Raw genomic sequence first — 26200 nt, forward strand, 5'->3', positions numbered from 1 at the left:
GTTTCAGTTCACAAAACAGTAATTAACAAATCATTACGAAGGTATTTTTAACCGTTGCCTCTCTGTTGCCTGCTCAAGTTCACTGCTCTTCACTTGAACAGACTACAGTTACAACATTTGACCACCAGATGGTGCAAATCACACCGCAAAGGAAAAATGATTTTAGCTACACTTTCTTTTTTGTATGCATTGGTTCATGGTACGTTACTCTAAACCAGAACTTGCAGGAGAGTACAGATTCAAAGTGCCTTTGATAATCAATAGCATGGTTAAATCTTGTATAGAAGACAGGGATCAGAGGATTTTAAAATACCCAGCAAATACTGTAAACAACTTTCTGTTAACTGCGTTTCTTCCTGCCTGCCTGTCTGCTAGTATGTCTGCCTGTCTGCTAATTTACCTAGCGTGCCTGCCTGTCTGTCTATATCTTTCTTCATGTATTTGGGTTTGCCTGTCTGTCTTGATTTTCAAACGGGGTGGACTTTGTGAGGGAGGTGGGGAGTTGCATGTGTACGAATCTTATTTTTAAATCGAGCCCTCTCTCAGTTTAGCAGTGCAAAAATAAAATGACAGTTTTGCACTTGCATGAGTTGCAGTTGTGCACGACCATGCGTAGCTCATGCATGACTGGTTTGTGTATGACGTGCAACCATAGCCAATCAATAACGAAAGACAGGACCGCCAAGCTACTTGTGGCTTTCCTCGAATATATTTCATTTTGCATTTCCCCACCCATCATGTTTTCTGTGTGCCTGTAATTCTGAAAGCCTTTACTGCTTAAATTACTGCGGTTATCCAGAGTGCATAAATAATGATGTTAAACGGTTATAGCCATCAGCACCTTTAATAGCACATTTAAAGTTGCTTATTAATGGATCATTAAACTAAAGCGTATACATTTTCCTTTATTCAGTGGAAACCTGCCCTTATCTAACAGCTGGGCAAACACAGATAAGGCTGTCCCAGTTCTGAAATCTACAGTCATGTGAAGTATCACGTCCTGTGGTTCCTCAATAAACGCTCAATGAACCATACTGAACATAAGAGAGGCTGCTAGCACTCAGAGACAAGTTTGTGAGTCATATAATTAAAGCTATCAGTGCAAGTACCTGAAGAGTCACATTTTTTTGTAGCTCAGAAAAGCCTGTTTGAAGTGAACATGTTTTTGCTAGGTATCATAACTGCTTTTTGGAGGGGTTTGATAAACAGGGGAGTTACAGCCTGTTTGGAAACAGAAGGTTACGTGTTCTTGCACTGATGTCTTCAATTATAAGATCTGATGGAGATGATTCAGCATGCTGCTGTGTATCCACATGTACTTTATAAATGTAAAGCAAGCATCTCCACAGACCAGGTGTTTTGTATTACGCTCTATTGCACAACAGAAGCCGTGGTACTTAGAAGCTCTTAATGAGTGTGTGTGTTTGCGTGTACGTGTTTCGTTCCTATTTGTGCCAGTTTATTTCTGTCTCGCGACGTCAGCCTGTGGACATCATCTGATGAAATTGTAGGACCTGGTGTTACGGTAGTGATCGTTTCACAGTTGTGATGTCTTGGTATCAAAGTTTTAGTGTGATGTTGTTTTGTATTTTATATTCCATTTTGAGTGTTATTGAATAAATGACTTCCGGTACAATGCAGACATGCCCCTTATAAAACTTTAAAATAGTAAAAATATAGCCAAGTGTAATACAGCATAGGTAAAGCATGGTGAAGCATGGGTAAACATTGTAAAGAATAACAAGATATGGTAAAGCATATTAATAAACATGGAAAACCAGGGTGAACTACATGCATACTATAACCATGGGAAATCTGCAAAAATAATCTGGTAATACTACATTGAATTACACTGTAGTTTCCATGTATTAATACATGCACTTAAGGGTTATTTTCCCATCATATAATTTGTAAGAAAAAGTAATAAAAGCATGCATTGATGCTGCGTTGTATGTACCTGCACCTGTATCATGAAGTGTATCCCAAATCAGTATAAGAGAAGGACAGAGCTTCAATTTAAAGTAGTAACAAAACGTGAACACATTTATTCATGTGTTAGTGGAGGAGTTCAAAAATGACGTGCCCCTTAAAATAAAGAGTGACTAAATAGCACACAGTGTCTGCTGTAATTAAACAAATCTTTACGGTTTTGTAGCTGACAATGGAACATGAAGACAAGCCCTTGCCGTTAATCTCTAATCTTCCTGCTTTGCACATAATCCACACGATCCTGACACCCGAACCTTGCTAATAACATCTTTAAGCAGGGCTTATAGGACACCCTGAAGAAGACTTACAGCACGCAACGGAATATAATGAAATGGAATATCTGTCAGAGTTTTTACGAGGAGCCTGTGTTGGAGAAAGTGTATTTGCTTAGTGAAAAAAAAAAAACATTTTACATTGCGGCAGATTTGTTTCGGAGTGTTACATTTATTAGTGTGACAGTTTCTAGGAATTACGTGAGTGTGTTTTATAGTGTTTTAATGACATGTGGAAAAAAAAGCATTTCTTATGTGTTCATCATTTTGTGTTTAAGCTGTCCGTTTCAACCCAGGGCATTTTTTGTTGGTTTTAGGGGACCAAAGCCCCCTCATTAAAGTTTTAAACACCACAGTAACATTTCATCCCACAAAAAAAAAACCTTTTAAAAATGTATATAGGATTTCCAAATGCTCATAGTTCATTTTAATACTTGCTCTATAAAGCCTTGCTTATACAAACGATTAAGAAGTGTGAATTAAGTATTTCTGAAATAAAATATTGCCGTGTTAGCAGTGGAGTTGGGGTTATGCGCATGCAGTGCAGAACCTAGTGAGATTAAAATCTCTGTTCTTGCTAGCTTTCCCACAGTCCAAATCCAAATCTTATACAGAACATATAGGTGTCAGTGTGTATCGAAGGGTGTAGCCTTGTGATACTGACAGAGAATTGCTGAGACACTTTCAGCAACGTGATGATTTCTGACTGTAAATTTTTCAAGATGACACAGGCAAAATGAACAAAAGGTGACTTAGCTTCTATATGTGTAAATAATATAGCACTGCCTCAGTGGTATAATGCTATAAATCAGCACTTTTAAACCCTTATTACTAATTCACATTATTCTTTTGCTTTCCAAAAGACCATGGAAACCCCTGCACTATACTACTCCCCAGTAGGTATTGGGCTGGTGAATAAATGCACAATGAATGGGGGGTTTGGGTTTTCTTGTCTGATTTTCTCACGAATACCGCTTGCTTACTCAGTCTTGGTGGCCATGAATAGGTAAACATCCTTTCAGCATGCGCATGCAGATATGCCTGGGGTCAGCGTTATCCTCTTTTTATGGGGCTCTTTTATTTAGGCTGACTTGAAAACCACGGACCCATAGCTCTTAATTTCTGGGGACTGCCACAGTAAATCTCCCCTGCAAATGATCCGCGACAGGACCTAAACTCCTAAATTACTAAATCAAAAATTGCCATTCGCTCCTCTCTACCAAAGCACTGCTGTATATCTGTTGCGACGGCCGCCTTCTGTGTCAGTACATATTAATGAGCGGCTGGAATCCGTGCCGTTACACTGTGATTCGACCTAATGGGATGTGCTATCTCGATTATTGTACCCTAATAGGTAGAAATGACATTTTCAGAGCTGCGATGCAGCTTACGGTTCCTGTTTTGATTTCTTGTGTCGCTGCAAGTACTGTTCAGGGCACAGATTTCAACAGAGAGCTGCAGGGATTTGGCTCTTTATCTCCTTCATAGCCTCACAGGTTTAAGCATGCATGTACAGTATCTGTGTGTTTTAGCAAACCTGTTTGTTGTATTTTTTAGCATTTTTTATTTAACTAAATAAATGCTGATCTTTGCTTTGTTTTCAAGTTTATTCATTCCAATAACATAATATAATATACTATCGGGGCCTTCCACCCATGGTAATAACATTGTTCAAAGTTCTTGTTGGTTTTGGGTGACATCATAAAACCAACCTCAAACTCACACAGAATGGTCTTCTGTGTAGTATTGAAGCTTCTTAAAAATGAAAAACATACATCGGTTGCCCTTTGCCTTCTCCACAGCATCTAAATACGTTATTTGATCTAAAACCAGATAGTTCAGCCTGCTTTAAGAAACTGATGCTTGTGTTCAGAGACAAGGTCCAGATTTATATAACAAAAAAAAAGAAACTTCACTTTAATAAGCCCTGAAAAAACGCGACCACTTGGTTCTAACACACAGGCCTCCAAAGTCCCAAACGAATCACAGTCTTGCCTGACATCCCTGTATGTTTCACCCAGGAGGTGCCCTCAAGCCTGTGCTTGGCTCCCTGACGGGGGCGCTGCTGCTGCACTGCTGTTGCTGTGCCTTGCCCCCCCCCTGCACTAACAGCGGGGCGTCTGTGTGTGTGTTTTGTGTTGACAGTGGAGGGGCAGTGGTTGGAGTGGACTCCCTGGACCAGGTGTTCAGTGACGTGTTCCAACGGCACTCAGCAGCGCACGCGGCGGTGCAGTGCCTCAGTTCACGGCTGGACCGAGTGCAAAGGTCCCCATGCGGACACTCGGAACTGCGTTCTCACAGCCTGCCCAGGTACGTACCAGGCTTGCTTTATTATACCAGTGCAGCTGCCCTGGCCGCAGGGGAGGAGAGCAAAGCAGCCCCCTTGCATGATGCTGTTACTCTAGTGTTATTATTATTATATGAAGGGAATGGAGCGATTGTGGTACCAAGGCTTCTTTTGTCCAAAAACAATGCAAAATAAGGGCAGGTTTCTGTTCCATGTGTATTGATATGTGCAATATACAAATACACATGTATAGTATATACTGCATACTGTGTTTGTGTATACTGCATACACGTTTTAGAAAGTAAACGTTACACAGCATAGAAAATCCAGTATATATCAATGGTATACTAATTTGATAATTATTGACATATATATATGGACTGTTTATCATTATTGTTGTTGCCTTTGATATTGTGCTTTGGTATCGATGGCATCTGTAGGAATGCTTTTATGGGCCTGTTTGTCTCAATCAGAATGTGTCCCGCTTGTATATAAAAAAGAAGAAATGTTGAGTAGGAAGTGGCACTGGTCATCCACAGCTGTTATTTCTTGCTTGAAAACATCGACCTTTTCCTTTTTTTTAGAAGCAGTTGGGAAAGATTTGACAATGGAATAGGAATGTTCCGAATCATTTTTCATTGTATAATTAGGTTCCACCAGTGGCTTTGCTATCTCCGCTGTTGGCCCACGTGCTTGTTTATGCAGACACGTCGTCGTTTCCCAGTTAATATGCCTCAACACGTGATATAATTGGCAACAAGAAGATATATAACAACCAGGCTACATGCTGGCAATTATAGCTTGTGACATAATGATTTGCGACAGCGCTGTTAAATGTAAAAACGCATACACAAATGCTGGCATAGATGTGCTATTCATCAGTCCTAACACAGCCCAGGCTGACAGCGTGATTTCGTGGAGTGGTGTTGTGAAGGTCTCTCTGAGCTATACAAGAACAGTCCCCTGCAGTCCAGCTTTCCTATAGAGATCAGACAGTAATTGATGTTGTTCATACATGGGGTCCTCGATTCACAAGGCTTCATTTAATGAGTTATTTTTTTAAAAGTCTAATTTGATGCATTGAATACAGTTTAGAATGCATTAAATTGTTTTGTACTGTTGTTCAAGAAACCACAAAAAGAGACTGGTTGATCAACTGCTAGGATATATACAGGCAGACATTTGATCTCAAAGGGATGTCGTCTGTTTAATATCTGATTATGTGTGTTCTGTATGATTATTGTTAATTCTACAAAGATCAATATCTTCTCATGCTTACTAACTATTACAGCACAGCAATGCTTCTGAAAAAACTCCTCACGGCAGGTTGAGGGAAAGTAGGGTGTGAGCATGTCAGTTTCTGGATTATTTAATACAGACATTCTGTAAATGACCCATGAATTGAAGTTTTGTGAATAAGGACCCGTTGTGTCTCTGTGGATGGGCAATAAACTGCACACAATAGCCAAGGGAGTCCGCAGTATGAATCTGACAGTGCCACTGAACTGGACGTGGTTATATTGTGGACAGTGGAACTGCGGGCGCAGTGTCCGGACTGAGCACTCTTTCCTCTCACTTTCTCTCTGTCCCTGAAGCGGATGGGAAGTGGGGTAACTGGAACCACTGGAGCCTGTGCTCTAAGACCTGCGACACAGGCTGGCAGCAGCGGTTCCGGATGTGCCAGGGGACGGGGGAGCAGGGCTACCCCTGTGAGGGGTCAGGGGAGGAGGTACGCACCTGCAACGACAAGAAGTGCCCAGGTCAGTCCGTCCGTCCGTCTGTAAACAGGGGTGGCATGCAAACAACTAAATGAGCAAAGAAAGTACTGGGCTCTGCATGTTTGATTTTTTGTTGTCAATAGATTTAGGTCAACAAATCCCTGCATTAATGTTTATTTTAGTGCACAAACAAGTCTAAAATTAAATTGCAGCAATTTAAAAAACAAGCTGTTAGTGACCTAAATCCGGTTTAAGTAAACTCATGAATTAATAAATCAATCAATTAATTAATTAGTCATGGACTTATTTTGTGTGAGTTTTATGTAGCTCATTTTAAGTTAACTCATAAAATTGTTTTAATTATTCGTGGACTTATTGATTGATTTGATTGATTGATTTGATTGATTGATTAACACAGGATCGATGGCATTACTAACATTCCCTCTGCAAAGTAAAAATGTTGTATTGTGTTTGACGATGACTAGATACCATTGCAATCCCTGAATCCAGAACTGGCCCGTGTATCAGATGTCATACACTAAGTGCATGCAATGCTGTAAGTAAAGAGCATTGATTTGTACAGCTCCGGTTGAGCAGGTCACTGCTGGAGTGAGTCGTGTTGTGAGTGTGGTGCCTGCGGTTGGTTCCCTGTGTCTGTGGTTTTACCAGGGCGCTTGCCGTGTGTCCCCAGCTCCCCATGAGATGTGCCGGGATGAATATGTCGTGTCCATGACCTGGAAGAGAGCAGCAGCCGGGGAGATCGTTTACAACAAGTGTCCATCAAACGCAACAGGTAACCGGTCTGCTGTTAATGAGGCAGGAAGACAGTGTGGGTGCTGAGAACCTGAGGCAGGAAGACAGTGTGGGTGCTGAGGTCCTGACGCAGGGAGACAGTGTGGGTGCTGAGGTCCTGAGGCAGGGAGACAGTGTGGGTGCTGAGGTCCTGAGGCAGGAAGACAGTGTGGGTGCTGAGGTCCTGAGGCAGGAAGACAGTGTGGGTGCTGAGGTCCTGAGGCAGGGAGACAGTGTGGGTGCTGAGGTCCTGAGGCAGGAAGACAGTGTGGGTGCTGAGGTCCTGAGGCAGGAAGACAGTGTGGGTGCTGAGGTCCTGAGGCAGGGAGACAGTGTGGGTGCTGAGGTCCTGAGGCAGGAAGACAGTGTGGGTGCTGAGGTCCTGAGGCAGGAAGACAGTGTGGGTGCTGAGGTCCTGAGGCAGGGAGACAGTGTGGGTGCTGAGGTCCTGAGGCAGGAAGACAGTCTGGGTGCTGAGGTCCTGAGACAGGAAGACAGTGTGGGTGCTGAGGTCCTGAGGCAGGAAGACCGTGTGGGTGCTGAGGTCCTGCCTTATCTTAGTGCCGTACGTTAACATGTGCTGTTGGAAATCACGTTGGAACCTCACGTCTGAGGTCATGTAGAAACATAATATGCATGTTGTCCTGTTCCTCATGTATACTGTATAAAGGAGGATTCTTCAACGTGACAAAAATGATTCCGCTTTTGTAATTGTATTTACTTCAGTCCAAGGCTGACCTTAGCTTGACCTTAGCTATGGCAAATTTGATTTTGGTTTTGTAATATGGACTCCTGGGGGCTGGGTCAAGACCACCAAATTAATTAACTTGTGAGCTGAGTTTTAACCCAGGCCTCTAGAGATGAAAGACAAGTGAATTAACTTAGCCCTTATTTTTTGTTACTGTTTATAAAATCTAGCCACACTATTTTGTTTTGGGGAATGGTTTCATGTACAGTATCCTAGGATGTCTTTATTGTTATAAGTGTTGTCTTGTATTGCATTTGTGTGCTTGTTTTCAATAAGTGAATCTTCCTTGTCGAGCTCCAATCGCACATAGAAGTTTGGTAAAGCTTTGTGTACTGTAGTCATGGAATATGCATAATAAACTATAGTACCTGAGAGAGTCTGGCTCCCTGCCTTTGCTGTATGCACATGTCCCTGAGGCTCCTCCCCTGCTTTGTGTCCACAGGATCTGCCAGTCGTCGTTGTTTGCTGGACACTAATGGAGTTGCTTACTGGGGCCCTCCGAGCTTCGCCAGATGCATCTCACACGAGTACAGATACTTACATCTATCAGTAGGTGCAAATTGAACTCCCAGTGTCTGCTCTAATGGGGTCTATCCAAGGGATTAGAGTCAGTCCTTTATTTCCAGTCACATTGTTTAATAAAGTGCCTGCTCATGAGGAAGCATTAAGAGTTGAGGGTTGTGTCCTGAATTTTGAATGGATGCGTTCTTCTTCACATAGCATGACTTCACTGTGATTTCTATAGAAGCGTATGTGTTAGTTCAACCATGCAGTGTAATCACATTTGATGTACAGACTGGATTTCAATATGCAGTGTACTGTAGTAAAAAGGTTTCATCTATGTTTTCATGTTCTTAACATTTTAACATTCCCAAACAAAATATAGAAATTGTACAAGAGCAGTGAAGAAGTGAAAGTTAATACCGGTGAAGAGGCGCATTTTTATTTCAAAGCCAAAATTCAGTCGAAAGCAAATCGTCCGTCTGTAATCCGGGTTTGTCTTCCCGTGCCCCCCCGCAGCTTCGAGAGCATCTTGCGAAGGGTCAGAGGACCCTGGCTGGGGAAGGTATGTCTCAGGTCGTGAGGAGTCTCCTCGAGTTAATGTCCCAGAAGAGCTATTACAGCGGAGACCTCTTGTTCTCAGTGGAGATTCTCCGAAATGTGACCGACACCTTCAAGAGAGCAACCTACATCCCAGCAGCAGACGACATACAGGTGAGGAGAGGGACACCCCCCACCCCCACCCCATTAAAACTAGGGACCTCAGGGAAGCTGCAGATGGGATCCTAGTACATGGTTATTAAATTGTTATTAATAATAAATACAATTCTTTATACAGGTGTAATATTATGTAATGGGGAGGGGGGGTGCATTGGAGATTAAAACAGAAGTAAAAGGCTAAGCCTAAACGACCCGAATCTATGCTAACATTCTTTAGTCCAGGGAGACTGCCTGACCCTTCCCCTATCCTCTTTCTTCTCTCCTTTATAGAGATTCTTCCAGGTAGTCAGCCTCATGTTGGACGTTTTAAATAGAGAGAAATGGGACGATGCACAGCAGGTAAGTCGCTGTTGAACACTAAGATTGGTCAATTCTGGATAGAATTTAGTTCCAGTCAGAGCCGAAGATCTGACAGGGCAGCACAGTAGGTGTTTGGTTGACATGTATCTCCATTTCCAAGCTACACAGGGATCAAAAGTGACGTCTATTCCGTTAATCATTCTAAAGAGCTGTCTTTGCTGCAGATTTCCTCCCCGTACTTCCAAGAAGTAATTAACCATTAAGGAATAACGGTCATGTGTCCCTCTAGAACAGAGGTGGCCAAAGCTGGCCCTCCCATTGAATTGTTTAATTGAAGTAATTTAGTTAGTTTTTTCTTTATTTTCCACTGCAAAGAAAGCTGCATTCAGGATCAGAACAAGGAAGCGAGGCAGTCATCTGCTGGTAGCCGGAGTCTGTGTTAATGAGACTCGGTCTGCTTTCCAGCACACTCAAGTGCTGTCCCTGGCCATAATCAGTCCGTTAAAGCCTTTATGATTGCAACTTTTTTTTATAACAAAAAGGGCCTGAGACGTATTGATCACAGTGGGGATGATCAATCACCAGCCGCAGCTCTCTGAGGTTTAGCTGCTTCGTTACAAGCAGACGGCACGCTCTCAGCACCCCGCTGACAGCTGTGGGCGAGTGGGTAGGAGAGAGACAGAGATAAAGAGACAGCAGCCAGTAATGAGCTGTCAGGCAGATGGAATTACTTGCAGAAAGCTGCTTTTCTTCGGCTCATCTGCTGGTGATGCAGGGAATACTGCAGTGTTGCCGAAAGTACATTTGTCACAACATATTATTTATTATTATTATTATTATTATTTACATATATCTACAGTGCATCTTATTCAGTTGTGATGGAAATTGCTTAGGACACGTTTTTGAATGTGTCCACATCTGGGGATATAAGGAGAGTTAGACAGAGTATAGAATGTGGTAATAGGGGTCACTGCTGTTGTTCAGCATTTAGTCTCCCGTTGTGTTGGATTGTATTGCTTGTGATTCCAGTGGGTTGGTACTGCAGTGCCTCTGCTGGCTGTGCTCATCATTGTCGTGCTGTGCTCTATGTGCAGGTCTCCCCGGGCTCAGTGCATCTGATGCGGGTCGTGGAGGATTTCATCCACCTGATCGGGGATGCGCTCAAAGCGTTCCAGAGCTCTCTCATTGTCACCGACAACCTGGGTGAGTCAGAGACGCACACACACACACACACACACACACACACACACACACACACACACACTTTTATTAAAAATCAGGGCAGGTCGAGCCACTCCAGGTTTTACTGTGAGCTTGATCAGCCGCTGTGTACAGGTAACAGTGTTAAACCCAGATTGGATCAAACTGCATCTATGCAATGGTAGGCTTATTTCCATCCCTGGATTTGGGGGCTATTATGATCTTAGATAGGAAAGAGGGGGTCCTGTTCTTGGGGTACAAATGTGAATGTATTCACTTTCTTCAGTTACATTAGGCAACCCTGATTTATACAGATAGACTGACACCTTGCTACATTGCACTGCAGTGTATCAACGCTTAATTCCACGCACCACCTATTGAAATATATCTGGCCAGTTGACCAAGGGAACGTGTATTCAAATATTGGACCCATGCTTTCTCATGGTGGTTTGTGTAGTTTTGCTGTGCAGTTTAATGCGGGCACTCAGAGCAGCTCTCTGTCCACAGTGATCAGTATCCAGCGCGAGCCAGTGACGGCCGTCTCCAGCGACATCCACTTCCCGACGAAGGGCAGAAGGGGGATGAAGGACTGGGCTAGGAGCTCGGAAGACAAGCTCTTCATCCCCAAGGAGGTCTTCACCCTGGCATCATCAGGTGGGCAGGGCGGCTGTCGCAACCCCTTTCTCTCTCTGCCACGCTTACTGAACAGTATGCCTCCCAGTGTGCCCCAGTAAAAATAATGCACTTTCCCAGCTTGTACTCTATGGTTTGAACTGTTCATTTATTAATAACAGTAGCCGTTAATATCCTTTATAACACATTTATAGATGCAGTAATAATTATTTAATAGCATATCCCTAAGCTAAATGGTTACCAGTAATATCAGGTCCATTCTCTTTTTAAGTTTCCTTTTAAAATACAAATATGAATATGCAGTATGTGTGGGTGTATGTATGTTTATATATACATATGTAAATATTGTATACACCCGCACACACTTGTATATGATTATATGATTTCAGAGCTACCATAATCGCTGCTTAATAAAAATTAAACCTTTCTGAGAATCTGAGGCAGACTGATAGGAAAGGTTTTAATAACCCAGGCGCTTCATAATAAAACTGGGGAGATTCCTATTATCACTGTCTCCACGCATGCAAACTGCTCACACACTACTCTTAGCTTTGGCTCTATTTCGGTTTAAGCATCTGCATAGCTGGAGTAAGAAGATTCTATTTTCTTTAAAAAGGTGCTGTATGTATTTACTAGAACATGACAAGTGTCTATTTATTGCCAAGTTAACCAGCTTCCAGTTACGCAGAGTGATGCCATCCTGCTCCACATATGTACGCATTCTGTTTATTACATTTGGAATACATTTGTTTTTGTGAATCGCTAGTCATTTCTAGGTTGATTGTTGAAGCAAATGTATTCATTTCACAGATCATTCAAGCTTAATTTTATTCTGCAGTTGACTTACATAGTCTTTGGATTAACTGCCTGACAAGTGTACTGATTGAATGAAAAGAGATGCCCTAACCTTGGTTAGCTGTATTATAACTGTTAGGATTATTTCTGTATTTTTTTATATGCAAGCTTTTGCAATACCTTTAAAGTTGATTAAGAGTGGAGGCGGAGAGAACAGAGAGAACTTGCAATCGGTTTTGATGTGGCAGTCTTCAGGTCTGGTTTCTGTTGGGATCGAACAGCATTAGAATAAAAAAGGAACCTGGCAGCATCAGAATGGGGATCAGTCCAATTTGAATGCACAGCCCTCTGCTCGTCAGCCTCACTCCATTTCCAAAAAACAAAGAGAGAAAGAAACTAGGAGAGAAAGAAATGCGCGCTCATCTTCTGCAGAGCTTAATTGCAATGTGCAGTCAAACAGAGGTTTTGTGTTTTCAGGGGTCTGGAAGCAGTATTGATTTTTTTTTTCCAGTTGGGTTATACAGACATGTTTGACAGAGGCACTGACAGCAGAGCTTTGTGGACAAGGGGAGTGAAAGCTGGCTCTGTAATCCAAGTGGTTTCTGTTCCGCTATGACTGTGTGTACACATCCATTCATTCACTGGTGTTTGCAGGCCCACCCTGTCCTTCACGAGGGGTCCTGATTCTGTACCTTGCGTTGAGTGATGAATTCGATCTCGAGAGTCATCTGTTTTCTTTCCTTTTCTTTATGCTGTTTGACGTTAAATAAAAACAGTATGGAAATGATCAGCTCATACAAACGCCTTGGACATCCCTGAAAGAATCCCTGTCCTTTCTTTCTCACTACAGTAGTGTAAAGGACAATGGCAGATCAAGGGTGACCCAGCAGTGGCTGGTAAATGTCAACTGTGTTTCTCTAATGAAGCCCCGAGCCTCTTGGAATGGAATTAAGGCCAGCAAATGACATGGCTTTCATTGGCTCAGTTACCACAGGAACCCCCTGCACTGCCAATTGCTTTTCTGTGAAACCAATCAAAACCCAGTCTTAACAGAATGCCTTTGAGTCATTGCTGCTGAGTGGAGACCGCCATCCATTCTCTCCAGGGGGAATCCAATAGAGCTGAGTCAGGGTTGGTTTCAGTAGGACTGAGGTTTCTAAAGTTAGGTAGGTAGTTAGGTTTATTATTATTATTATTATTATTATTATTATTATTATTATTATTATTATTATTATTATTATTATTATTACAGTATGCCCTTGATATTACGTGACTTTACTCCCTTGATATACTCGGTTAGGCCATATTGACACGTTTTTTGATGTATTGCTATTATTATGACAGCCAGACAGACTTATTTCTTTTCTTCTTTGCTTTTTCCCCCCATTCCTTACAGCATCAGTGGCAGCCAAGCCAGGGCCGTTATAATTAACAGTGGATCAGCAGAGAAGACTCATTGATCTGGATCAGGTTCACAGGAGAGAGAGAGAGGAAACGGGGTGAGAGGAGAGAGAGAGAGGAAGCGGGGTGAGAGGAGAGAAAGGAAACAGGGTGAGAGGAAAGAGAAGGAAATGGGGTGAGAGAGAGGAAACGGGGTGAGAGGTGAGAGAGAGGGGAAGCGGGGTGGGAGGAGAGAGAGAGGAAACGGGGTGAGAGGTGAGAGAGAGGGGAAGCGGGGTGGGAGGAGAGAGAGAGAGGAAACGGGGTGAGAGGTGAGAGAGAGAGGAAATGGGGTGTAAGGAGAGAAAGAGGCATGAAGAGAGAGGGAGAGGGAATAGTCAAAGAGAAGATGGGGATGGATTGGTGAGAGAGCAGTTCCAGGTGAAGCTTCCTAAGACAGCAATTTGTTTAATCATGGGACCTCCAAGCCTATCACATAAATGCGTGTGAGTCACATTATACTGTAGGAGATCCTAGATGTTACATGAATCGACACTACTGCTATCACAGACTTTCTGAAGGATATTATTTTACTTATCATAAAAACGGGTACACTAGTTATGGATCCAATTTGTGACCTGGCCAGTGCACCAACCCATAATAATCTAACCCAAAGGGAGCCATGCCGACAGCGAGATAGCTCTGGTGGCAAATATTTACCAGCGAGCCTCTCCCAGTATGCAGCCGCAGAGGGGAATTTTAAAAGCTTAAATATTGATGACCGATGAAAAGAAATTCTCAGCAAACATTCCCCAATGCCCTGTCGCCACTGAGAATTATAAAAAAAAACTTAAAGTATTGCCTGTGAATCCTGTCTGCCGCACAAACCTCAAAGAGACCGACAGCCGCTACTCCTCGATGAGCAGAGCAAAGCAAGCCTTCTTCGCTCTTTGAAATGAAAAGTGCCCTCTGTCGCCATGTGTTTAAAAATTCATGTGCTTTTTTATTTTATTTTGAGTGCTTGTGTGTTTATTTCATCATTCCATTTTCTTATTCTAATAGAGTCACAGGCTGCTTTTTAGAACTGTATTCAGAAAGTCTAGTTCAAATATATGTATGTGTATATATATATATATATATATATATATATATATATATATATATATATATATATATATATATCTGTCTGTATGTCTGATAGCCTGTCTGTTCATCTGTCTGCACACAGTATGCCCTTTGTGTCTGTCTGTATGTCTTTCTGCATACTCTATTTCCATCCTCTTCACACTATCTGTCTGTCTGTCTGTTTTTCCATGCGTCTTTCTGTATATGTCAATTTTTCTTGTTGGAATACTCGGAGTTTCACATTTGAAAAGATTCTTTCATTGGGATGTTTTTTTTTATTATTATTATTGTGACTTCAGATGTTGTTTGACTTTTCTTCCCGGACCTCTCAGGTTGTTATCACACGCAGTCCTTTACAGATTCCTCAGACTCCTCCTCGCGACACTCTCTCTAGATCGAAGCTGAAATAATGGGGCCAACGCCAGGAGCCCGCCTAAGCCAGTGCTACGCTTCTTCACAGAAAAGACATTTTATTTTCCTCCGGGAGCCTGTGCTGGCTAGTCTTTCTTACCACTCCTAATCTCTCTGGATGTTTCTTTGGAGAGAGTTCTTAGCGGACAGAATACAGCTCTTTATATTTACCCTTTGCGGCATGTCATTTAATTCCTTTTTCACGTTTCGTTTTATCTGTTTGTTCTCCACGCCGATGCAGCTAAAAAAGTATTCCTTGGTGTCTGTATACTGCATCCCTCCATAGTTTAGACTTCTGTCCGCTCTTCAAGGCAAACCTTCTTGACAGTCCGGTTTGCTTACATTCCCCAAGCTTTATCCCAGCTTGGAACCTACTTTCGCCACATTCCAGTGTTTCTCTACTTGATTTTAATACTCAAAGAGTTTTGATTGATACCTGGATGATGTGAAGACTGTGAGGGTATATCTTTGGTGTGCACGGGTGAAGAAAGCAGCTTCCCAAGTGAACTGTATTAAAGGGATCAGTACAGTGTGCAGAGGGCAGTAACGCACTAATCTTTTTTGCTTGCTCCTTTTAGAATCGGATGAGGCCTCGTACTTCGTAATAGGAGCCATCCTGTATCGAACGCTGGGGCTGATCCTGCCGGCACCCAAGTAAGCAACAGCAGGGGAGAGTCTGCCTTGTGTCAGCCTGAGAAACTGTCTTTACTGTGGTTTCACCAAGGGGTGGAATATGGGCACAGAGATACAGGGGGCAGGAGTGAACCCAATGAACCACTAAGGCTACAGCGCAGCTCTGGCAACACTTTAGTTTAGGAACCTGTTATAAGTGATTTATATATGAATCATGTAATATAATCTTTTGTAAAGATATATTTTATAGCACAACAGGATTTCAATTATAGATTATAGCGAGGCATAATCTATTACTGTTAATAGCATACATGAACATGTATAATCACTTGCAATGGAGCCCTCAACTACAGTGTAACTGAGTCCTTTAACGTTTTTGTTTAACATTTTATGCTTTCAGTGAAAATAAAATCCCAGATGAGCCTTAAAAAGGCACTTGAAAAAAAAACACAAGCGATCATCTTCCTGGAAGCCTGACTAGATCATTAGAGACGGCTCAGTCATTTCGAGCTCATTAGGAGGCTGATTCCTCTGCTTCTGGGGAAGCAGGGATCCAGCTGTGTGGAGGACTGAGAGCCGAAAGAAATGTCTTTTTTTAATGAATCCAGGTATCAGAGCCCTTAATGTTATGTGATCAACGCTGGGAGATTTAAATACTTCTGAATGAGTCGTATCTTTTAATCAGTCAGCTGGCAAACGAGACCCTTAAAAAGACTGAAATGTACAGTGATGTAGCTCTAAAGATGTAGCCTGTGCTACTTAATAAGAAGCATTGCTACATATATGGTATCATAAAAATAAAATAAAAAAAACAGAGCAACAACATTGCTTATTTGTTTTACCTCCTGTTCAGTCTCTGTGTAGCTAGTGCAAGCAGACGGGCAGTCACAATTGTGCTTGGCACAGCCGCTTGGGAGTTCATCCTATTGGGAACTTCAGCTCTCTTCATCACACTGCTGTTCATCGAAGACAGACTCACAAGACTGAAGTATTACCTTGGGACAGGTCATTTACTTTCAACATCACCATTGAAAATGAAGAAAGAAATATTGGTAGCACTTCAGTGTATGAACAGTCACAAGGTGTTCTGTTTATATAACAGTAGTAGAAGTGTATGGAAAAGAAGGTTTCATTTGGAACGTTGCAGTCTGCCCCCGCTATTCTGTCGTTGGATTTTAATTAAGATAGATTCTAAAATGAGATCGGGGGGGGGGGAAAAGCACACACACACACACACAGGATTGGATACAAAAAAAGTTATTCAACGCTAGATCTCTTAACATGGGTTATACAGTACAATTAACCAACCATGTTATTAATTATTGCTATATGAGGCAGCATCTTTAAAAAATCGCCTTTTGACACATGTGGAAGGGTTAAAAATTAAAAGATTAGAATACCTTCAAATCTAGAGGGGAAAAATAATCGAAAACATTGAAAACATGGAATATGTCGAAAAGAGTAAAAGGAAACCCTTGTTGAATTCTCTTTGTTTCTGTTCTGCTCCAGTTGTTGTGTGTTGTCGAATTCAGCCATGGTGCAGTGTGCCTTGTTTGCTCATGGCTTCTGCTGTCACTGCTTTGAACAGCCAGCCACTCCACTTCAGGGCTGAGTTGTTGTTCAGCTTTCACAGGCCCCCCTGCTCTTCCCTGTTGGTTGCAGTGTGTTAGACTGCTACCCACAGCAACGACGGGTGTGTGAAAAGGAAGAGGCCGTGTTAATCAGAGGCAGACTTGAGGCTTGCTGTCCAACTAAAATGTTATTAAAAAAAGAAAGATTAACTCTATGGGCCATGTAGTTTTCAGGAAAGAAAACAGTCAAATGGTTTTAACGGAGCGCTGGTACTGATGGCAAGAGCTCTTCCGATTGTCTCTCCGCTTAGAGAATAAGCCTTGAGGAGTCTTTTCAGAAGCATTTTCTTTTGCTGGAATACTTAGTAAGTATGACAAATAGTGATCGATAGAGAATGATATTGAACACATTATATTAGACAGACAAGCAAAATGTATAACATATATATATATATATTGAGCAAAAACATATATATATACACACCTACACCTTTAGTTTAAAGCTTTAAGCCTAATTTAAACCTATATCCAAGTATCTTCATGTACAGGGGTTTAGCATACTCGGATATCACCAACACCATCCCACCACCCATGGGTAGAATTCATCTGTATTGTCAGACCAGTGGGAGTGTGGATAGTGAAATACGTGGACAACTGCAAGCTCTTAAGATGTACCTGCTCTCTCTATAAATACATTACTTCAGCTTGTGTTTACAGTGTCATTCTGTCATCTTTCATCTCCAAAGCCCAGTATAAATTTCCAGAAGAAAAAAATGAAAAGATAAAGTGTGTGCCCTACTTTACAAATCAAATCAAAATGCAAGATTAATGGCGCGGTTCATCCGAAGTGAAAGGAGTGGACGGGACCCTGTATTGATAGCTCCCGTTCGGTAAGGTCTGACAGCAGTGTCATCGGCTCTGCGGGATGGACTTACCCAGGCTGTCTGTTAATCAGATTGCTAGTGGCACCTCAGAGCCCCACCAAGGGGAATGCAGCTCCATTCATAGCAAGGGCATTCAATACCGCAGTCTCTATCTGCTTGTGACTTACTCAGGCCGGAAACACATGCTTTGGGGTAGGGGTTAGAGATGTCGGTCATTCAGTCACTGTTGACTCTAACAGACATTATGCCATTTTGTATGGTGACATTGAGACATTTGTATATGTCATTCATAAGAAAACAAAAAAGTATACTGTGTGTCTGTCCGTTATAGCTCAGAAATTGAACATCACATACAGATGTTATTTTTTTCTGTATTGGATTACAATGTTACAATGTCTTTTTCAGGAGCCCCTTGGTGGTCAGTTCCAAGGTTCTCACGGTGACGGTCAGGCCACTTCCCAAACCACAGGAACCATTGGTGGTGGTGGAGCTCTCTCCCGTTTTAAATGTAAGTCTTTATTGAGGGAGCAAGGTGTTGAAACCAATGGTTTTATAAAAGCATACTCATAGCTCCCATTAGCGTGACAGGATTCACACTATAAGACTCACTTTCTTCCTGTGTTACAGGTAATAGGGTGCTACCATGCTTAACTGTTACACAGCAGCTTTCTATTCTGTTCCATAAATCACTTTAGAATATAGCTTCTGTCCCCGTTCAAAGCAAGTTGAAACTGCAGAGAGATGTTTATTAGGACCAAAAAGGTAGCTTGTAGCCATGGAAACTGAGGCTGCGGTACAGAAATGTGAGGAAAGTATAAGAACTCCACTCCTTTAATAGGATGTAATTAGCCCTCAAGTAAACGGATTCATAAATTCCTACATGCAGTGTGTGTGTGTGGTTCTGAGTGATTCTTGTAATGGTGTAGCTCAGCTAATGTATCCCAGCATGGCCTGAGCTGGCGGTGTACACACTGCTACCTTCCAGAAACCCTGCCAGGTTCATACAGTGACTCCCAGCGTCCTCACTAACCCCGGGGTTGAGGGAGAGCCCTTTTGACAGCTCCGGAGAGGCTGAGCAAAGTTAGAGTTCTCCACACAGACAGCAGTCCCAGGCTGCACTGTGCACAGGGCTGAAATAGCCTTCAGTGTCAGACAAGACAGGTGGAGCAGGGTCTGAATAAACGTCCCAGTATTTAAAAAAAAAAAAAAGCAAGCAAACACAAAATCATGCTAAATGATATTGAACAAAGAGCTAGCTAGCACAGCTACAGTAGCTTTAAATGTTGTTTTCTTGGTTATTTCCCTTTGTGTGCTATCGTTTTGAGTAATCCTTAGTGCAATTACTCCGGTAGGTTGGTTAAGGTGCTGTCACCTGAGTTTGGGAGCTGCTCTTCAGTTCTAGTTATCTGCTATAAAAATATGTAATGAGGCTAGATCAGCCAAAATTCCTTTATACATGTGAGAGACAGCACCCTCTAGTGCCACCAAAGTGCCACCACACAATGAAACACGCTACCAAGAGCAGAAGTTTGAAGCTGTGTTAGATCTCTTGTTTCCCTGCCAACTGGTATAGTCAGAGCTCTATAGCATTGCTTCCTGGGATTTCTATGGGCTGCTGCATATCTGGCTGCTTTCACTTCCTCTCCAGCTGGGGTTATGAGCTCACCCGGATAACTCTGGTCCCCGTGGCAACTACTTTTGTCTTCCTCCACCAATTTAGTTTGCACACAGTACCCTGTGGATACCCCAGCAGCCGAAAGGGTTTATTTACAACCACAGAAGCACTTAAGTCTGGCCAGTTCATTCCAACAACATCACTTTTTAGAAATGTGTGTCTGAAGAATGTTTTTGTAATAATATATTTGAATCTGTTGATGCTGTTTTATTAGATTAACTGTGGCATACAAACACAAGCTTTGAAGATGTCAAACATCTCTTCTTCAGGTGTATTATTATCTCCATTACCTTGATTAACACAGCGAAACAATGTATATTTAGTATAAATAAATATCATGCCATCAAGTGCCTGAAGGTATGGATGAAGCATGTATTATTACAAAGACAAATATATTGCAATGGTAGATTCACATCCTGTGCAACAGGCATAAGGATCCCACCTGACGCTTTACTGTATGTGCTGCGAAAGTAGTTTAAAGTTTCAGATGGGGTCCTAAAACCTGTTGCACTTCTCCAAGGAGTCAGTTGCAAGAAAGTTTTAATGTTAATTTTAAACATAAAGCATGGCTAGGCATTGTAAAGCACAGAGATGTATGTTAAAGCTTATTAAAATCATAGCAAACCATGGTGAACGATGATGGATGCATAGTATAACCATGGGGGAAAAGCATGGGAAAACTGTAAAATTACTGTGCGAATTTACCGTGGTATTCTGAATTTAAAGGGTATCCCTTTACCTCTTGGACCTTAGACAATGTGGTTGTACCTCTACAACATACAGAGAACATGGGTTACAGGGGTAGGTAAAGTACATGTAACTGAGACGACGGCTATCCAAGCATGGCAGTACCTTTGCTAGTGTTAGACCTGCCTGTCTTCTGGACATGCAGAGGAGAAAAGAGCTTCCTACTGTAATCGCTCCATCCGAATTGCAAACGATACTAACCCGGGTCAGTCCTATCACTCCTGTTAAGTCGTGGGAGCAGATGAGGGATTGCACAACAGGTCAAAAGGAAAGAATTCCAAAGAGGGACAATTGGCACCTCTGTGTTTTCTCCACTTGCCAGGCTGGTTTCTATTTGAATAATGCAGCGAGGAGGCTGACAGTTCACAGAGAGACTATAAAGACTGCAAAATCTCTTGCTGCAGTGTCCTTTCACTTGGCAAGGGTGACTAATGATAATAAGCTGCACAGTGAACCGTAAAGCATAGATTAAACGTCTGTTTGCAAACTCGCTATTATCAAAATGAGTTTCGGCTGTATTGTTTTCCTCTTTTTCTTCTCATTTTTAATCGTGGTGGCTCCGTAGATATTTTTTTTAATGTATACAGTATCCGCTAGAGGTTGAAGTCCTCATATGTTTCATTACCTTCAATAGTCAATACAATACCATGTTCAGTTGTCTCCTGTCCCTAGTGTATATGTGTTTGACACAGTGATTTTGTGCAACTGTCTTGCTGAGCATCAGCAGTAATAATCAACCTTACACGGGTGCTGCTACAGTTTATAATTCAACCCATTTCACTACTGTTATGGTTGGGATGACTCGCATTCTTTTTGTGCTTTACTGGATCTTCTGTTGGCCAGTGCAGTTTAGAGTGTGGCCACCAAACCTTTTCTCTTGATAGTCACTGATACACCCTTTCTCCTGTTCCCACAGGGCACCTCGGACCCTCACTGCGTCATCTGGGACTACTCGAAAACGTAAGTCCTCTCCGAACCTTCTTGTAGTTCTGCAGGATGTCGGGTAGTATGGTCTTCTAATGTGCTGAAACACATGGCTTTGGAAAACTATTTTAATGTGCATATTGGCTTGATACACTTTATATAACGTTTTCTCTTTCTGCTTTTTATTTAAATGTAGCAACATTAAATAGATGGGCAACTCATCCTATACACCCACCACTCTCCTGTGTGAAGGTGTGCCTCCTACCCATCCCATACACCCACCAGTCTCTGTGTGAAGGTGTGCCTCCGACCCATCCCATACACCCACCAGTCTCTGTGTGAAGGTGTGCCTCCGACCCATCCCATACACCCACCAGTCTCTGTGTGAAGGTGTGCCTCCGACCCATCCCATACACCCACCAGTCTCTGTGTGAAGATGTGCCTCCTACCCATCCCATACACCCACCAGTCTCTATGTGAAGGTGTGCCTCCTACCCTCTGTCATGAATCGGTCTGCCTTTGGAATCTGTCCTTTATAATAGTGATGTTGTTGCTTTAGATGTTAGGATTGTAAAACACTTTGATAAGTCTCCCTTTACCCATCCACATAACTCGAACCTTTCAGCCCTGGGATTAGTCTAGCTGCTCTTCACTGAACTGCCCATACAGTATTCTAGCTATTCATTGTTCGGCCAAGGTTGATTTTGTAGCATTAGTAGTTTTGTTTTCCCTTCACAGGCAAATGGTGTAAATTGAACTCAATTTAAAGACCTTGCTAAATCTGACCCATAGAAGCATGTGTGCTCACCCAGTTGAATCAAATCCGCTGCTTAGTTTCCAGCCGGCATCCGTGCTGCAGGGAGATTGATAACGTATTGAAGCCACGGACCTCCACAGCCCCCCTCCTCATTCCTCCTTGAATACACACCAGCGCCTCTAAGCTAGAAATGGAAGTATTGATTCCGAAGTGCTTGTTTTCTTTCACCTAGATTAGAATGGAGTTTCCCCATGCACGGTTTTCAGCACTGAATTTGTATTGTGTTAACTTCCAAGCACTACAATGGCTGAGCAAGTCACAAGGTCAGTCCGAGGCTTGCCATCCGTGCATCATTCCTGCTGCACTCCATTACTGTGCCCTTCTTGCGCTTGCTTCAGAAGAAAGTGGAATCAGGTGTTTTGCCTGAATTTGAAATGTGTGTGCATTACCGGGTCAGTGATCAGAAAAGGTTGGGTACAGTGCATCAATGGGAAGCAAATCTCCAGCTGAAGGAGTTACTGTTGAACAATGTGTACAGCATGTGTGTATGTGTTGCATACCCATACATAGAACAAACGCGCCTTCATTTTTAGATATATTTTACCTGTATCTTCAGCTCTATCTGCTGCTCTTCAAACTGGGAGCTTCTCATACTATAATATAGTTAATAGTGACCCTGTTAATTAATATTATAATACCTTCACATACAGTTATAATCAGCACACTGATGAAGGCACTAGCGGTCTACTCGTAGGTTTCACCTTATCAGGTTGATAGAGTGTTTTGAGTTAAGGGTTAATTTCTGTTTATTAACCCCAGTAGAAAAACTAACAGCTGCACCTACACAGTTAGAATATACTTTATGGACATGGGATACAGAGTGCTCCACACAACACTGTTCAAAAAGAAAAGATGAGTCCAAACCATATTAGCCAATTAGTGAAATGGATAACCCAATTGGAAATCAAGAAGTGAATAAAATGCATGACTGTCGATCAGACTAAAATAAAATGGAATACAAGATAAGGGATGGTTAATTAGAGGACAGGTGGAATTCATTAAGTTGATGCAGACAACAAAACAAAGTTAGAGCACAAGGTGAAGGGAATAACACTATACCTATATTTAGTGGTACGTACATTTTCTTGTTGTTTTGGTTTATAAATGCAGATCACAATTACTAATCTGGAAACACTGATCATTCGGACGGAAAGTCCAAAATCAATAGAGTTTGACCCACTGTAATGTTCCAATTTGTTTTCAATGGGTTTTTTTTCTGTTTTGAAAGTTGTCAATGACAACCCTTGAACATTATTTTTCCCAGCCCTTGCCAGTGCACAATGAGCTGTCCGCTCCCTAGTGGTGCTGAATTGTACCGAATGGCACATTAGCAGTCATTATTTTCCCCAGCCCTTGCCAGTGCATAAGGAGCTGTCCGCTCCGTAGTGGTGCTGAATTGTGCAGAATGACACATTAGCAGTTTCAGAAATACAAAAGGTATTTAAATTACAATTGTCTGCCCCCTGTTGGTTTGAATGGGTATATACTGTACAAGGGTCCCCCAGTTTAAATGCATACTTTCACGTATATCCTTCCTTATAGAATGACGATTTTCTTTCAGTACTAACTGATAGGTTTTTGGAATTTTGAATTTTAAAAAAATGCTAAATGGGTAGCGCAGCGATCATTAAAATTGAATGCGAGGGTTAGTATAGCCAGACCGGAGTTTCGGGTTCATTGCGCCAGAACAGCCATCTTAAAACAGCCCTGTTCTTGTAATGTACGCAGAGAAGACGGGAGCTTGCTTTGATGTTTCAGATGCAGGGTGGGTCCAGTGGTACTGTTTTTAGTTCAGATGATGGTTTTAGATCACTGAAAGGTTAATTTTGTTTTATTTTTCAGATGTGTTCAAATCTACTAACGGAGAATGGTATCTGTGCATATGTTTTAAGGCTATTATTTTATAGAGGTTAATAAAAGTGAGATTCTAATAATAAAAAAAAACCTTGGCATGGTTCATTTGAAAAACAGGAATATCCTTTTGGAAAAGAGAAATTGCTTCTCAGAGGATCGATTCAAGTTGAACCTTGTGCCTTATACTGGCAGAAGAGAACCAGTACCGCGCAATATCAGTATGACCAGGCAAGGGATACACCCAGCAGACAGGTTTGCACTATCCAAACCCTGATGCAATTCCCTGCTGGTCCTCTAATTTAGATCACACGGAGCCTCACAGTGTCTGCCATTGGCTTATCATACCCACGCATGCTGATTTCTCACATTCCTAAAGTTGGGGGTATGGCAAAGCTGTACCACCTGTTCTGCATGATAACAGTCCTGCACCACACAGCGCTCCTCTCCCCCCTCCCTTTTTGTTTCCTTGCTCTGTCTCTCTCTTTCCATCTTTCTTTCTCTCAGCACAGAAGAGATAGATACAGAGTTAAACACGTTTATTTCTGTTCCAGCCTCCAAACTCAGTATCTGATTTTAGTTTCTCTCTATTGAAACACACATCTATTAAACATCCAAGTCTGCCTTGCCTGTTTCTGTGTTTTTTTCATATACATATATATATATATATATATATATATATATATATATATATATATATATATATATATATATATATATAATATATATAAACCCATTATCTGAAGCCCTGACAGCTTTTTCAGAATGATTTATTAGACCGCGAACGTTGTGAACTTCCCTGCGCTGTTATTTTAAAATTTTAAAGCAACAACTTCATTGTCGTGAGGTCTTGGGGATGGAAACTTTTCCCGTCTCAGACTCAGTAAGATTTATGGCTTCCAATCCGCGATGGAGCCGTTTCAGGGGGATTCCTGTCAGTTAGGTCCCTGTACTACCTTTTGACAATGAGCAATCTATGGTGTTGATAGCACCATACTGTACAGTGCACAGTAGAGTAGATACCAGTTAATTGCATAGCCTATTCACCTAACAGTTTTATCTGTTATCACCATGAACAGATATTCCTATTCCTAGGAAATGTGTTTCACGACAGGTATCGGACAGATATTGATATATTTCCAGATACTGTACATAATAAAGCAACATTCAGAGGCCTTCAAAAACATTTTTAAAGACCTCAATAGGTGTACTCAAAGTCCCAAAACATTATGGCAGTAGCTAACGTCTTCTAGGGAGATCAGCTCAGCCTTAATACATTTGGTTTAAATCTCCAAATCACCATGCATCAAGGGAAGCAGGTAGCTGATAATGTTCATAGTCATTTGTGGTGAGTGGTTAGCTGCAGTATGCTTTATCACATCCTCCCCCTGGAGTTGCTGTGACCTACCTGCTTCTCTGTGTCACTGACCGGCCCTGAGCTTCAGTCCTTGCAGTCTGTGACACTGTAACCCAGTGCCGCCATTCAAATTTCAAACTGCACCCCTGGCTTCTGCAGCTGTCTGACCTGTTGCCCTGCATTGCCAGCGCAATTAATCTGGAGAGAGAGCGTGTGAGGAGGAGGGGGGACCCCAAGGAGTTTACTGAATGTAGGTCTGCACAGCATAGAAGATTACTGCACACCTGTGTGTACTGTAAGCTTCATACTGTAGTCTACTGTTTAATGCCTTCTTTTATTTCATGAGACATTGGATCAAGTAAGGCACATCCCAGTAATAATTCAAAAGCAAAAAAACAAAATAGCACTGTATGTATTTCTGTTTGTGGTCACAGGAAACACTTTAAAAGCTTCAAATGTCATTTCCATGCTGTTTTGTGCTTTCATTTATTTATTGTTATAAAAAAAAATAATAATAATGAACCATTCCTTAACCGTTTTTAACACAACTGCAGTGCAATTTGAATAGTTCCTTCACATTCAAAAGCACTGCCTGGATGTCTCCATAGAGTAAAACTGAACCGCCGGCACTCGAAACAAAGTCTTGTCCTCGTTAGAATACTGCTACACTGGGCCAGCCTACCATGTAATTTCAGGTCCCACGTTCTCCTACCATCTGCCTTGAAATCTGCTCTCCGCCACTGTCATTTTAGTTGAGAGACAGTCATTGCACGATGGCTTACTTTGATTCCCTAATTGCTTCCCTTGTGTTATAGATACAGAACAGTGTCACCATGACACACCACCAGTCAGGGATTATTGTTTAAGCCG

At 42.0% G+C, this 26200-nt stretch overlaps 1 protein-coding gene across 7 annotated transcripts in view; it reads left to right on the plus strand.

Annotated features, from left to right (window-relative positions):
• LOC117413828 (adhesion G protein-coupled receptor B2-like) overlaps positions 1 to 26200 on the plus strand; it is a 137774-nt gene that overhangs the window by 74911 nt on the left and 36663 nt on the right. For 5 of the 7 annotated variants that reach the window (XM_058999461.1, XM_058999459.1, XM_058999458.1 and 2 more), the window contains 11 exons: positions 4407 to 4571; positions 6144 to 6308; positions 6958 to 7059; positions 8249 to 8355; positions 8827 to 9021; positions 9298 to 9366; positions 10422 to 10530; positions 11035 to 11181; positions 15450 to 15525; positions 18365 to 18467; positions 21298 to 21341. In XM_058999461.1, the coding sequence (XP_058855444.1) occupies positions 4407 to 4571; positions 6144 to 6308; positions 6958 to 7059; positions 8249 to 8355; positions 8827 to 9021; positions 9298 to 9366; positions 10422 to 10530; positions 11035 to 11181; positions 15450 to 15525; positions 18365 to 18467; positions 21298 to 21341 (1282 nt within the window). The remainder of the gene's footprint in view (positions 1 to 4406; positions 4572 to 6143; positions 6309 to 6957; positions 7060 to 8248; positions 8356 to 8826; positions 9022 to 9297; positions 9367 to 10421; positions 10531 to 11034; positions 11182 to 15449; positions 15526 to 18364; positions 18468 to 21297; positions 21342 to 26200) is intronic. The other 2 variants (XM_058999464.1, XM_058999465.1) reach the window with 1 other exon arrangement.

This window comes from Acipenser ruthenus, chromosome 25 (genome assembly GCF_902713425.1).
Source record: "Acipenser ruthenus chromosome 25, fAciRut3.2 maternal haplotype, whole genome shotgun sequence".
Taxonomy (NCBI): domain Eukaryota; kingdom Metazoa; phylum Chordata; class Actinopteri; order Acipenseriformes; family Acipenseridae; genus Acipenser; species Acipenser ruthenus.